Below are 14281 nucleotides of genomic sequence, written 5' to 3'. Positions count from 1 at the left end.
GGTCTATTGCTGTGATACAGAATGGGCACCTAAAGAAGACAGATGTGACTATTGTCCTTGGGAACCTTGAGTTGATGAAGCTCTTTGAGCTGTTTCAGACCATGAATGAGCTACCAGTCATAAAAATCTGTCCTGTGTTATTTGATACCCACAAAACTCTGGGGTGGCTTGCTTCTGTTACTTGGAAAGTCTGTCAAGTGGCAAAATTATATAGAAATATTACTAAAGTGAGGGAACAGGTTTGCTTATATTACTATCAAACACGGCCAAAGGAGTCCCGGTGTAAAGGATGTCTGCATTTCTCTTCTACAAGTGCAATTACATGATTAGAACACAGAACAGATGTACCAGGCTACTGCAAAAGTATCTCAGTTCAATGATGTGTTGAGATGCTAACTTTTCAAGGTTTAGTACTTATACCCTTAACAAACCCAAGCAATCAGTCATGTGCAAAACAGAGCTGTTCTGAAATGTAAGAGATGGCATTTAACACAGTCCTGTTGCAGCTTTCTTAATGCATTGGAGCACGTTGCCAGGTAAGGTAGCCAGCTGAGAATCTGGCCTATTATTTCAATGGGAATGAAACTGCAGAGGATAATGTTCTCACTGTACAGTAAAGAAAAGGTGTTTATTGGCATTAGGTTTAGTATTGTGGTACTTTATAATATTATAGAGTTCAAAAAGCTCTTCATAAGATCTGTGTATATTCTATTACCAGCTCTTCCATGTTGCCTATATCCTTATCAAGTTTGCAAATTCTCCTCGTCCAGATCTCTGGATCTTAGAAAGATCAGTGGACTTTGGAAGAACTTACACTCCCTGGCAATATTTTGCTCGTGAGTATCAGTCCTTGTGTCACTGCTCTTTTGTGGACAGGTTTCTTTAATCATTCTCCCAGTAGCAGGAATACCATACCACGGGTCTTACTGAGAATTTCAACTGCAGTGAAGACAGTGAAGGTCAAATATGTTTCTGGGGTTTTTTTTTTAGTTATCCACTATAAATTAGTGACAAGAGTGTAACTAAAAATTAATATGATATTTTGTAAGTGTAACTCAGCACATGAATAGTTTTCAGTCTGTTGGGAATTTTTGTTTTGTTTTGTTTGTCTTGGTTTTTGGATATGTCAGAACTACAGTGTCCTTCATCCTGTGAGACCCCGGAGTTCCTTGCAAAAATCAAAATGAAATATAAATGCAAAATCGTGGAGTACATATATAGCTTTTTTGTGATGATTTGAGAAATATTGTGACAAGTCTTGTCAGTCACCACTGAATTGCTTAGGACAAGAAATTATTTGTTTTTAGGAATTTAGATTTTTCTGTGCTAAGCAGCACAATCACTGTTACTGTTAAATTACAGTGGAGAATTTAACTGAAAGTGCAGGGGATACTTCTTCATTAATTTAAATTAGAACAATATTGTTTATTTTCACATATAAAAATAATTTTGTTCTCACTTGACTAGACTCCAAAGTAGATTGCTTGGAGCACTTTGGAAAGGAAGCTAATCTCCCAGTGAGGAGGGACAGCGATGTCCTTTGCACCACAGAATACTCTCGCATTCTGCCTCTTGAAAATGGAGAGGTAAGTGCTTTTAGGAAAGTAATGTATAATGCTGGAAGCAAACAGCATTGGTTTCAGAAGTTTTCTGTTTCAATAAAAACTCAGAACTGTAAGTAATTTTTTAGCTATGACTTCTTGAATCTATATTAATAAATCCATAACCAAGCACTTAAGTAGCTGTTGAGATTTCTGGAGGGTGAGGTGGCTCCTCTTAACTTTCACCATTCCCTGTAGTGGTAGAGGCTGCTCAGAGCCACCTGTGTTGATTTTTATCATGATTTAGGTACCTCACTTTAGCATTTAAAGGTATTGACCACATCTTCTGAACACTTCCAATGTACATGGCAGAACCTACTGCATCAGAATTGCTTGTGGATTAACAGCTGTAGAAACAGTTATTTACCATTCAAGAATAAGTAACTATTTAAGATAATTATATGTAAAATGCTGCATGTTTATAATAGAATACATGTGTTTGGAAAACACTGCTCTGATTTTAGCTGTTGTTGCTTGCTAGGCAGAACTGCGGCTTGTGTTATTCGAAGGCATGTTAAACTCTTGGCTATGCTGATGGCTCCTTCTGACGTTCTCCTTTTATGCCTGATGTGTTTAGATTCCAGATCTGAACTCCTCAAGAGTTATCCAGTGTTTTGAGCATATAGATCTAGGGTTCTAGTTTCATATTAAAGTAGAATTTGCTTATTAACATATCTGTAGAATTTTCCTAATAAAATATTGTAAAGAGTAATTTCCATAGAAGAAAACTGCTGATGCCATCCCCTATTAAGTGTTGTATGGCTTTTCTTAAAGGAATTGTGCTCAATCAGAACTGTCACCATTCCCTTGTTACATGCTTCAGAGTGCAGGAGCCATTTGAAAATAGAAATCTGTTATCTGGTTGGTTATAAATAGATGAAAGTCTCCTGCTCAGTCCTCTACATGCACACTGGATTCTTAATTTAATAGAGACTAATGATTGCTAGGCTGCTGGCATCTGTTTCTTTAAAAAATAAAAAAGTACTGGAGCCCTTGTTTTGAAAGTCAGATAAACCTGCTTTCATGTGAGGGGATTTTCTAAAGCAACACTGTGTACTTTCTTCCAAAAGACCATTAATATGCTCCCAGGCACTGGATGTGGTAACAATAATATTTTCCAGGAATGTTTGTGCCTTAACCCAAAAATAAATGTGCTTTGGGAAAGAGCCAAAACCTGATGTTTTACTCAGGCAAAACTCCCATTGATACTCTCAACTGTTAATATAACTATTTGCAACTATTCCTATTGTTTTTTCCTATTAAAACATGTACTTCTTTTTTGTTATACCTACTGCTATTTTCAAAACAGGCACTTTTTTTTTTTTTCTAATGCAGCACATGGGTAATGAGAATTCAGGAAGATCCAGGACTAACAGCACCCTATTTGCCAATGTCCTGGCTTCAGTATGAAACGTGTAGTTGTTACTGCAAATATGCTCAGAAACAGTAGTATTCGGATTCTTTTATTAATTTTGCTCTGTGCCACTATTGATCCATGCAGCTGATATATTATAACAGAAATATGCTTACTTCTTTGGTAGATTGTAGTATCTTTGGTAAATGGCCGCCCAGGAGCAAAAAACTTCACTTATTCCCCTAGTCTTCGAGAATTCACAAAAGCAACAAACATTCGCCTTCATTTCCTCAGAACTAATACGCTTCTTGGACACTTGATATCAAAAGCCCAACGAGACCCCACTGTAACCCGCAGAGTAAGTACTGTTTTCACTGACGTATACTCAACAACCGTTTTCAGCATGTTGGAGACCAAAAAATAATACGGATGTTTTAACAATTTTTACAGTGACTCACCTTTAAATCCCCATATTTTCTCCACGTTTGTTTGAGACAAGAAGGTAACTGGGTCAGCACAGATTGATGGAGGGGAAGTAATGATTAATGATTTTGTAACAGACCGTTTTCTTCCCCTGTTTTTGAATAGGGAAGGAAGTTGGGTGCATCACGGGAGCTATAAGGAGCCAAAGCGGAAATCTTCTAAACGCTCTTATGCAGGGCTGAGGAAATAAAACTCTTCAGCTTTATTTGACGCAACTTTCCCTTATTTATTCAAAGAAAGATTTTCAGGAAACAGTACCTGAGTTTTTGAAGGAGCAGGAATCAAAGGGCGAACTTGAAAATTACTATCTTTCCACAAGTCATTTGAGATGTCTAGGTGTTTTCAGTGGGTTTTCAGCTATCCAAGAGCTTGAAAGCCAAAGTCCCACTCCCATTCAGTGGGGAAACATAAGGAATATAATCTTTCTTAAGGCAACCCTGCATGGAAATTCATATACCGAGAGAGACTGCAGACTTCATATTGTATTGTTATTTTTAACCTTTTCATTTAAAATGAAGATTCAGTAACAATTGGAGGAAACGCCGGGGTGAGGCACTGCACAAATGTGTGTGAGAGTTTCTGCATCGAAAAACATAAAACTATTCCAGTTACTTGATAATAGTCCCATTAAGTACCTTTATTGCCTTAAGTAAATTTTAAGATGTTGCTCACAGGCAGATGTAAATGTAGTATTTACTTACTTGGCAAGAGGCACAGCTTTAGTGTAAGGAACTTCTGATGTTACCATAGTCATGGGATGTAGGATAGATTAATTAAATGTTGAGTGCTTTATTAAATTGTTAAAAAAGAGCACAAGTTTTCATTGTAGAGACCTTCCAAGTCTAGGAAAGAGTTAATGTTCTTAAGGAAAATCTTTGTGTTAAACTTATTATAGAAACGGATGAAAACCAGACCAGTTCTGTTCTCTTATCCATGACACACTGAGTTATATTGACTATGTTTTATGTCTATGTTGTGGCCGTTTGGCCTATTAATCACTTTGGCCTATTGCTAATTTGACTTATTACTGCCCAGTGACAGTACAATTCCTGTTAGTAGTAAAGCATAGCCCTGCAAGGCTGTATGAAACTATAGACTGGATTGTGAAGACTCTCATACAAAAAAAGGTCAAATATGTTTTCAGCTGTGCTGAAAACACTCAAAGCATTGGTTTTACTTACAGTATGAAAATGGTATGCACAGTTAGAAATTAATATATATATATTTGAATAGAGATAGTTCAGAAGGCAAAAAATATTTCCTAGCCTGTATATCCTATCTGCTGCTCTTCACCTGCCTAGAGCAAGGAGTGCTGGTTAGAAAAGCTCCTTGTCTTGGGAAAACATCTTGTCTGTGCCCAGCCAACTCCACCTGCATAAAAGTAGAGAATGTATATGCAACAAAAATGAATCACAGAATGGTTGAGGTTGGAAGGGACCTTTGGAGGTCCTCCGGTCCAACCTCCCTGCTCAAGCAGGGTCACCTAGAACCAGTTGGCCAGGACCATGTCCAGACAGCTCTTGAGTCTCTCTGATGAGGGAGACTCCACAGCCTCTCTCAGCAACCTGTGCCAGTCACCCTCACAGTGAAAAAGTGTTTATTGATGTTCAGAGTGAACCTCCTGTGTTTCAGTTTGTGCCCATTGCCTCTGGTCTTGTCACTGGGCACCACTGGCAAAAGCCTGGCTCTATCCTCTTTGCACCCTCCCTTCAGGTATTTATAGACATTGATAAGTTTCCCCCATGAGCCTTCTCTTCTCCAGGCTGAGCAGTTCCAGCTCTCTCAGCCTTTCATCACAGGAGAGATGCTCCAGTCCCTTTAATCATATTCGTGGCCCTTTGTTGGACTCTCTCCAGTATATCCATGTCTCTCTTGTACTGGAGAGCCCAGAATTGGACACAGGACTCCAGGTGCCCAGTGCTGAGAAGGGGGGAAGGATCACCACTGAGAGAGGCTGTATATACCACTTAGAGGGACTGTATTGTGAATAGAGTGAGCACAGGAGACATAACTGCATAATGTTCTGACCCTTTTTCTCTTCATCCTCCAGTGGCATTAAATCTGCCCCTTTAATTTTTGTGGGGATGCATAGAGATCAAGATTTACAACCAGCTCTCCATTCTGCCTGGTGCTCTAACAAGACAAGGAAACAACTTCTGAGCTACAAAAATGTATGCAGAAGTTACTATTGATATGTATACAGTAATCATATTTTCACTGGGTTGAACCAGTTAGATTTTTATCTTCTGTTGCCTGGATGCCTGCAAGGCATGAGGATGAGATACAAAGTGTTTCAGCTTCAGGTCACAATTTCAAATCCAGCTTGAGTCATGAGTGATTTTGACTGAGCTGGTGATTTTGGTCTATTTCTCGTGTTTAGTGATCATGTCTGACTGCTCATATCTATACTGCCCATGTCTGGTTTGCTGACCAGACTAAGGTCTCACAAACTGATGATTTAGTAGTACTTTACATCTCCATCCTCAAGCTGGCTTTGGACAAGCTTTGGGCTTGGGTACTGGTGGCTGTGTAGCTGTTGGGGAATGGAGTGCTACAGCAATATGCATTTGGTGTGAGCTGCACAAGCCTGTTGCTATCAGGCACCCCATGGGTACTGACTTTTGATTCGCTGGTACTTGTGCCGAGACATAGACATCAGTAGAGGTTTGACTGCTGGCTTCCTGACTTTGGCCTTTTCTAAAGGTATGCCTTTAAAACTCTGATAAGCAAGATTTAATAATCTGATTTTGATATTTCTGAAATAAGACAGGAAAGATCTATACCTACTTCTTGTGTTTGTTCCATAGTATTACTACAGTATAAAGGACATCAGTATTGGTGGTCGATGTGTTTGCCATGGCCACGCTGAAGTATGTAATGCAAAGAGTGCTGAAAACCAATACCAGTAAGTAAACAGAGTATGACATTAATTTGAGAAAAACAATATGTGAATGTTTTCAAATGACCTTTTCATTATAGAATTATATGGTCTTACAGGGATTTTTCATTAGCAGATTCTAGTTTTTTAAATATAATGATTAACAAGAAAACATGTCAAGAGCTATGGTATGTGAAATATATTAATAAAAAGTCTTCACTTAGATTTTTCTTTTTAACTGAAATAAGAGTTTGGCAGATTGAATTGTTTTAATTCTTTTTGGAAAACATGGGTTGATATCGCCTTCCAACAGCAGGAGTTAGAAAGCCAACTCAAGAACAAAGTTAGTGAACTTCCTGGAGATATTGAGCACCATAACTGAGCTCAGCGAAGATCCAGTGTCATTTGATCATTACTAGAAAAAATAAAAATGCACACTGAATGAACTATTCCCTTTCCCTGTGGAGTTTATGATCTCTACATTGATTTCACAAGGAGTTAGAGCAGGTTCCTATCTGCTATAGGGAAGTGACTGTGAATAGTCAGGCTATCTAAAACATATTTTAAAGCCTGGTTTTAACCAGCTGCTGCTCTTACCCATGATGGTATTGAAACAAACCTTTATCAGGACAATGCAATATTTTCAGTTGTGTTTTAATGAAGAGTAAGCGAGCACATGGGTGCCTCATTTCCAGATGTCTATGCTAGAGTAAAGTAAGTACAGAAGGTGTGAAATCTGTGGGAAAAGGATGGTTATACTCAAAAACTGTATTGCCCCTTGGTTATTAGACTACACAGATAAGAGAGAGACTTTGGAAAAGGCCTCTCCAGTCTCAAGGTCTCTTTGTTCCTCCTGGGATTTAGTTACTATGCGTGATAGTAAGATCTAGCCCATAATGAGAGCCTGCCCTTTAAGTAGGCTATTCAGCTAAATCAAAATAAGTATGAACTACATTTTTTTCATGAATAGTGTGCACTATTTTAAAAATAACACAGTGAAGTTATGATTTTGGTTTATTAAGAACTAATAAAATTACTGTAAACAAAGCATAATGAAAAAATGAAGGCGTGTGTATAAAGCTGATAAATATTTTGATCTCTACAAAAGAGATGTATGTATGTCAACAAGCTTGAGCCTTGGAATGAAGCTAAAATAGGATACATCTTCAACTATTGTATATCATCTGGATTTAATATTCTGGAGTAAAGTTTCATAAGCCAGTCTATTGAATCCAGTTATAAATGTTCTTGATAAGTAATTTGTGCTAATAAACTCAGAATCATATGATGAAGGTAATCAGTTGTGAAAAATTTTAGAAAAGTTACAAAATGTTCTAGTGTTACTGTTTGACCTCTTTACATATGAGTTTATGTACTGTCTTCTTCACACTATGTATAAGGCTTGGACTGCAATAAAGTTAAGAAAAAAAGTTTAAACCCAGCTTCAGTAGAATAAGAGGCTTTCATTTCTGTAGGTTTCAGTGTGAATGTCAGCATAACACTTGTGGGGAAACCTGTGATCACTGCTGTCCTGGATATAACCAGAAACAGTGGCAACCTGCAACAGCTGGGAGCACAAATCTATGCGAACGTGAGTAGCTTGAAAGATGCTGAGTTAAAAGGGACATTGACAAGTGGGTGGGAATTACGTAGCACATGTTTGAGCGTATTTAGTACACTGCATGTTTCAACACCTTTTTTCTTTACTGAAAAAATTATTTCTATACAGCAATGAGGAACAGATGATGCAATGAATATTATTTATATTCTTCTCTCTTATTAAGCAATTAAAATAATCATTCATGTGAGAATATTACATGAGAAAAGTGGAAGCCTTCTTGTAGTACATTGAGTCAGCATCTCTCCCCAGTCATAGCTGTCTGCTATGAGCATCTTGCACAACTTCAAAATTTGCCTCCCCATCACCCAGCCTCTTGGTGTTGAGATTGCAGAGCGATTGCTTGAGACTGCTGCTGCTTACAGGTGCTTGAGCTGCCAACCGTTCTCCTGCTGACAGTCACCCCTTGCTGACCTTACTTAAGTGGGCACAAAGCCATTGCTGGTGGGAAGTCCTGGCAATTCCATACTTGCACCCCTTCCCATGCTTCCAGTTGGGAGTTTGGAGTGCTTTAGCCCCACGGACTGATTAGCCAAGCTGGGGAAGCCCGTGGACCTTTCTCCCACCTACCCTGTGTTTTGTTCTTTTGTTAAAGAAAATGACGGTGTGGGCTCCCTTTTGGTGGAGGAGTACGTACGTGTCACACATCGCATCCTTCTGGCCAGAAACCATTGAGTGTTCTACAGTCTTCCCATCTCTGTGCACATCCTAGTCTGAGCAAATGTGTTGGCAGCCTGCAGTTTCCTTTGTGTCTGGCCTAGTTTATTCTCCTTGTGTGACATTCCTGAGAGTACCGTAGCCAGTGGGTACAAACTGTTAACAGGGAAACCTTACTTGAAAACCGAAGAGATGTACCTATATAATTAGTTTGGGGAATAAAGAGATGGCTTGTTTAATCAAAACTGCAGTACTGAGTGTTGGGGGGGTTGGCAGCCTGCAGTTTCCTTTGTGTCTGGCCTAGTTTATTCTCCTTGTGTGACATTCCTGAGAGTACCGTAGCCAGTGGGTACAAACTGTTAACAGGGAAACCTTACTTGAAAACCGAAGAGATGTACCTATATAATTAGTTTGGGGAATAAAGAGATGGCTTGTTTAATCAAAACTGCAGTACTGAGTGTTGGGGGGGGGGAGATGATTAAAATGCTTGATAGGAGATAGGCATGTTGGAACACAATTTTTGGACAATATTTGAAACCTTATTTAAATTCCCCTTTTTGAAAGGAAAACACTTTCTGCCAGGTAAGAGATAGACAAAGAGCATAAATAATGTCATGTTTTTTAAAGAATGAGTTTATAGAAGATCATCTACAAGATTCTGAGCCAAAACAACTTCATTTCTAACTACCTCTGAAAAAATACCCTTTTTAGTATGGATTGCTCCTAGCAGTTTGAGGTCAGAGTGTTTGCCAGGTGCAGACCTCTTTTCCTGGCAGCCAGTAGTGAAGGAATTAAAGCAACCTCATCAAAGCTTCCCAGAAGCTTGAGGTCCCTTGAGAGAAACTGATCGAAAGAGATTGGTGGGACCTTGTAGGGATAAGCCCAACCTTTTGTTATGAGTTTTCTAGTACTGTATGGGTCAGCAACAGGCCCAAAGTTGGTAAGAAAATGCTTGATGAGGTTGAAAGGGTTTCTATTCCCCTGTGAGGGAAAATGCTATTACTATAATCAGAGCAAGTAATTTCCCGTTGCTCTTAGAACATACTTGTGAGCTGTAGCTTGCAGATGGTTTGGCCCTAGAGGCAAGGAGCTTTTATTTACATTGTTAAATTTTTTTTTTTTTAATGTTATCTTCTTTCTTTTTCTGACTTAGTATCTTGAACCAGCATCTCATTTATACCATGTTTTCTTTTCTTGAAGAACTATATGAATGAAAAACCTCAAAGATCTTTACAGGCTATCACAACCTGGCCAGGGAACCCAGTCTTGACCTTTCTGATTCCTGTTAGCAGACCATAAAGGAATCTGATGGCAGGCCACCACCTCAGCTGTGGTGTTGGCAGTTGCCTTGTCCAAAGCTGTTCAAATATAAAGACGTAGAGGACATACAGAGAATGTTTCCTGCATTCTTTCAGAAAAATGCCCATTTTTCCTCGCCATTGAGGAAAGAAGATCAGATCAGAAAAAAAAAAGACATTGGATAAAGTTATGGCAAAACTGTGGTCCTTCCCTTTGATTAATTCTGTTTGCTTGCTACTATGGTTGGTTCCTACTCAGATTTATAGTATAGTTCTGGAAGATTTCAGTGAAGACAGGCAGAGTTTTACATGACCAATGGGAATATATTTAACTAAGATGGGAAGATTATGAAAGACACATAACTGATCTCTAGGAAATGACATAAATTATTTTCTGGGCAAATCCATCATCCGTTACTCAGACTTTATTTGCAGGAACTATTTAAAGCATGGAGCTATTTTTCAGGTTAATTGTCTTCTGTAAGCAAGGCAGAAACATTGAGCTGGCTCTGGGATTTATATTGCCAAGCCCTTTAACCAAAGGTAAAAAAGCAAAGGCTTTTTGGGATTTAGGTCTCCCATGTCAATGTAAGGATATCAGTGAAGCCAGCTGATGTATGTACAGGACCACAAGTGGATATATCACAGCATCATGGAATGGTTTGGATTGGAAGGGACCTTAAAGATCATCTAGTTCCAAACCCCTTGCCATGAGCAGGGACACCTTCCACTAGACCAGGTTGCTCAAAGCCTCATCCAACCTGGCCTTGAACACTTCCAGGGAGGGGGCATCCACAACTTCTCTGGGCAACCAGTTCCAGTGTCTGACCACCCTCACAGGAAAGAATTTCTTCTTAATATCACATCTAAATCTACCCTCTTTCAGTTTAAAACTGTTACCCCTCATTCTATCACTACATGCCCTTGTAAAAAGGGAATGAGTGGATGTATCAGTGGATGTATCTCAGATGTTTTCACTAGGTGGACTTCCTAGACTGAGCCAGGCTGGATGAGGCTTTGAGCAACCTGATCTAGTGGAAGATGTCCCTGCTGATGGCAAGGGTTTGGAACTAGATGATCTTTAAGGTCCCTTCCAACCCAAACCATTCTATGATTCTATGACATATGTGAGGCTGATGTGCCTGCAAGCAAAGCCTCACAGGTATCCCACTTTCAATCTCTTTTGAGCACTGCCATGTTAACATGTTAGAAGGAGTTGAAAGTATAGTAGAACATGTATGTAAAGATGGATTCAGAGCCACTTTGATTTCAGCTGTTACCTTTATTTGGCTTAACAGAAGGGAAAAATAAAGGAAAGGAGCTAACCACAAACCATCTGAAGTAAAATTTATCACAGCTGAGACTGTAAATAACCCTAAACTGGGGAAATTAGTTCTCAGTTACCTAATTCTATCTTATCCTCTGAGAAGCCTAGAAGCACATGTTTTCCTCATATCTAGACAATCTTACCATGTTTCTGGTGTGAAAATCCAGTTCTTGACAGGTAAATAGGTGTATTTGAGTATACTCCAACATACCTGAGTGTATGTATACATAAAAAAATATTCTAACCTTCTTTTTCATATCTGCTACATTACTGAATTCCAGCATTATAATGAAAGCTAACTTGGAATATTACTTTTTCAGCTTGCAATTGCCATGGACATGCCACTGATTGCTACTATGATGCTGATGTTGACCAGCGTCAGGAAAGCTTAAATATCCATGGGCATTATGAAGGTGGAGGAGTCTGCATTAACTGCCAGGTAAAAAAGTCATTTTGGTCTGTTTAAATAAATGTCATTTGAAGAAGGGCTGCTGAAGTGGAGCTATGTCCACACCGGTAATTTGGAGGCTGATCAGTTTGGATAGCTCAATTTCTGTAGTGTTGTTACTTGTACTCAAAGCAGGAAAATACGTGTCTGAAAATAATTTATCTTGTACAACATTGCTTGTTAATGTATAAAAGACACATATAAATTGTATTTATGCTCAGTCCTATGTGAAACAAAGAAAGCCACACAATGCAGCAATTGAAGCAACTACCAAAATTCCCTTTCCTGTTATTACAAACTCTAACATTTCCCTGCTTAACAGAAGGAAATAAAATTAACCAAATAAAATCCAGCTCAGGCCAGCTGGTTCCTTACTGCAGCAAAACACAGAGGGTTCTCCCTCATCATCAGGAGTAAAGGAGGGTATAGGCTATACCAAGAAGGAAACTTACAGGTGTTAAAAAAGCACAGAGTTGTAGAGGGGACCTCTGGAGGTCATTTAGACTAGTGTTCCACTCAAACCATGGCTAGATGCGAAGTTATATCAGATTGCACTGAGAAATGCCCAGTTGAGTTCTGAAGATTTCTGAGGATGGAGATTACACAGTTTCTAGGTAATTTTTTACAGCACTTAATCACTCTCATGATGAAGAGATTTGTGTTACTGTTCAGTAGGAGTTTCCCCGATTGCAACTTGTGACAGATGCCTTTTGTCCTTTTGCTGTGCATGTCTGAGTAGAGTTGGCTCTGTCTTCTGTGTAATCCCTTCTTAGGTAGCAGAAAACTGCCATTGCACACCCCTAACCACCTTGAACATCTCTTCTCCAAGCCAACCAAAGCCATTCCCTCAGTTTCTCCTTACATGCCACATACTCCAGCCCCTTAGCTGTCTTAGAGGCTTGGCTAGATTGAATCAACAAATGTAAACTTGGAGTCAGAGACTTTACACTGTGCCTATCTTTAATGAATAATATGTTCTTGGAAAGAGAAAGAATGTCGCTCATTCTAAGTAACTTTTGTTCTACTCTGGGTAATTACTATCAGGAAAGATCATACAAGGCTCTGATCAACTTTATCTAATCTTGGACTTATCTCTGCTTTGAGTGAGACTGAACCACCTGACCTCCTGAGGACCCATTCATTGGTTCAGTGATCTCAGGGTTGAATACAGCCTGACTTATCTGGAAGTCTGTCTTCCTTTTGTTGTCAAGTAATCTGAAGTATGATGACAAGCAGATGACCAGAACGTAATTCAGAGGGAAAATTATCATCAAGCCTATGTTCCTATGAAACGTGTGCATCATGATTTATGTATTACCATGCTGTGCATTTAAAAATATAGCTGTATTGAAGAAAAAAAAATTAAAAAAAAAATTCCAGCGAAATTTATAGGGTATATTTTCCATCATATTGCCACAGTATAATCAGATATTGTCCAAAAGGCAGTCAGAAAAGAGTTATTTTTTATTAGCATGAGTAGAATAAATGTTCTTTGTCTTCCAGTTGAAATTTCTGTGCAGAACTTTGTTCTTGTCATCTGGTAAGATTTATTATGTTGGTCCTTCTTGTCAGCTCTTTGTTCATGAAAGAACATTTCTCTTATCTTGCTTCCAGGATAGAAAAGAGCAAAATTAATCTAAATCTATGAATCCTAGTTATATGACTAATATTCATTGTTTGTAACCTACTTTTGGGGAAGTTTTTCTGGATTAAATGAGTTTACCATAAATCTAACTATAGCATTTTTTTTTTTCCATTGATAAAGCACATGGATTTTAATTTACTTTTTCTGGTTTTTCTGGTCAGGGAAAAAAAAATTTAGGAATGGATGCCTGAATTAAGAAGTGACAGAATTGAAGTGTTGCATACAAAGATAGATTCAGTTTCTTTAGAATCTGGTAACAAGGGAGCTCTGCAAATCACGTAGTCCAATGCTCTACTCAGAGCAGGTCTAATTAGATGAGGTTGCTCAGGGACTTGTTCAGTCAAGCCTTGAACACCTCCAAGGACAGAGATGCTACAACCACTCATGCCAACCTGTTTCAATGTTTGACCTTCATGATAATTTTTTTAACCTAGTATCTAATTGGAATTTTCCATGTTCCAATCTGTGCCTGTTGCCTCTCATCCTATTGCTGTGCACCGCTGAGAAGAGTCTGGCTCCATCCCCTCTGTATCCTCTGGTCAAGTAGTTGTAGATAACAGTAAGTTCTCCCTTCTCTTCTTAATGCTGAAGAGACACAGCTGTCTCAGCCTCTTCTTGGATGTTGTGTGCTTCAGTCCCTCACTGTCTTGGTGGCTCTGTCTTCCCCTTGTCCACAGCACCAGTCATCTTATCACAGAGAGCAGTGAGGTCATTCGGGCGCACTTTGCCCTAGGTAAATTTATATTAAATACATCCAGTAATTTTCCTGTCCTTTTGTATTCTAAGATGATTTGTTCACTGGATCTCCTTCCCCACTGAGCAATGGGCCCATGCTCCCATTAGCTTTTCTTTTGCTGCTGAGGTCCTCCTAGAAACTTATCTTTTTTACACCTCCCTTGCTAGTTTTAACTCCAGTTAAGCTTTGGCTTTCCTAACTCCACTCCTACATGTGTGGGCAATGTCTTTTTATTG

At 38.9% G+C, this 14281-nt stretch overlaps 1 protein-coding gene across 1 annotated transcript in view; it reads left to right on the top strand.

The window, feature by feature from the left end:
- The window catches only part of LAMA3 (laminin subunit alpha 3), a 118491-nt gene that overhangs the window by 12665 nt on the left and 91545 nt on the right, over positions 1 to 14281 (top strand). The window contains exons 3-8 of the mRNA XM_029084233.1: positions 719 to 836; positions 1468 to 1586; positions 3143 to 3313; positions 6246 to 6343; positions 7792 to 7907; positions 11537 to 11655. Coding sequence (XP_028940066.1) covers positions 719 to 836; positions 1468 to 1586; positions 3143 to 3313; positions 6246 to 6343; positions 7792 to 7907; positions 11537 to 11655 — 741 coding nt within the window. The remainder of the gene's footprint in view (positions 1 to 718; positions 837 to 1467; positions 1587 to 3142; positions 3314 to 6245; positions 6344 to 7791; positions 7908 to 11536; positions 11656 to 14281) is intronic.

The sequence above is a fragment of the Antrostomus carolinensis genome, unplaced genomic scaffold (assembly GCF_000700745.2).
Source record: "Antrostomus carolinensis isolate BGI_N321 unplaced genomic scaffold, ASM70074v2 scaffold233, whole genome shotgun sequence".
In the NCBI taxonomy this organism is placed as follows: domain Eukaryota; kingdom Metazoa; phylum Chordata; class Aves; order Caprimulgiformes; family Caprimulgidae; genus Antrostomus; species Antrostomus carolinensis.
The sequence above is the reverse complement of the archived record's forward strand: the minus strand, read 5'-3'. Positions and strand labels throughout refer to the sequence as shown.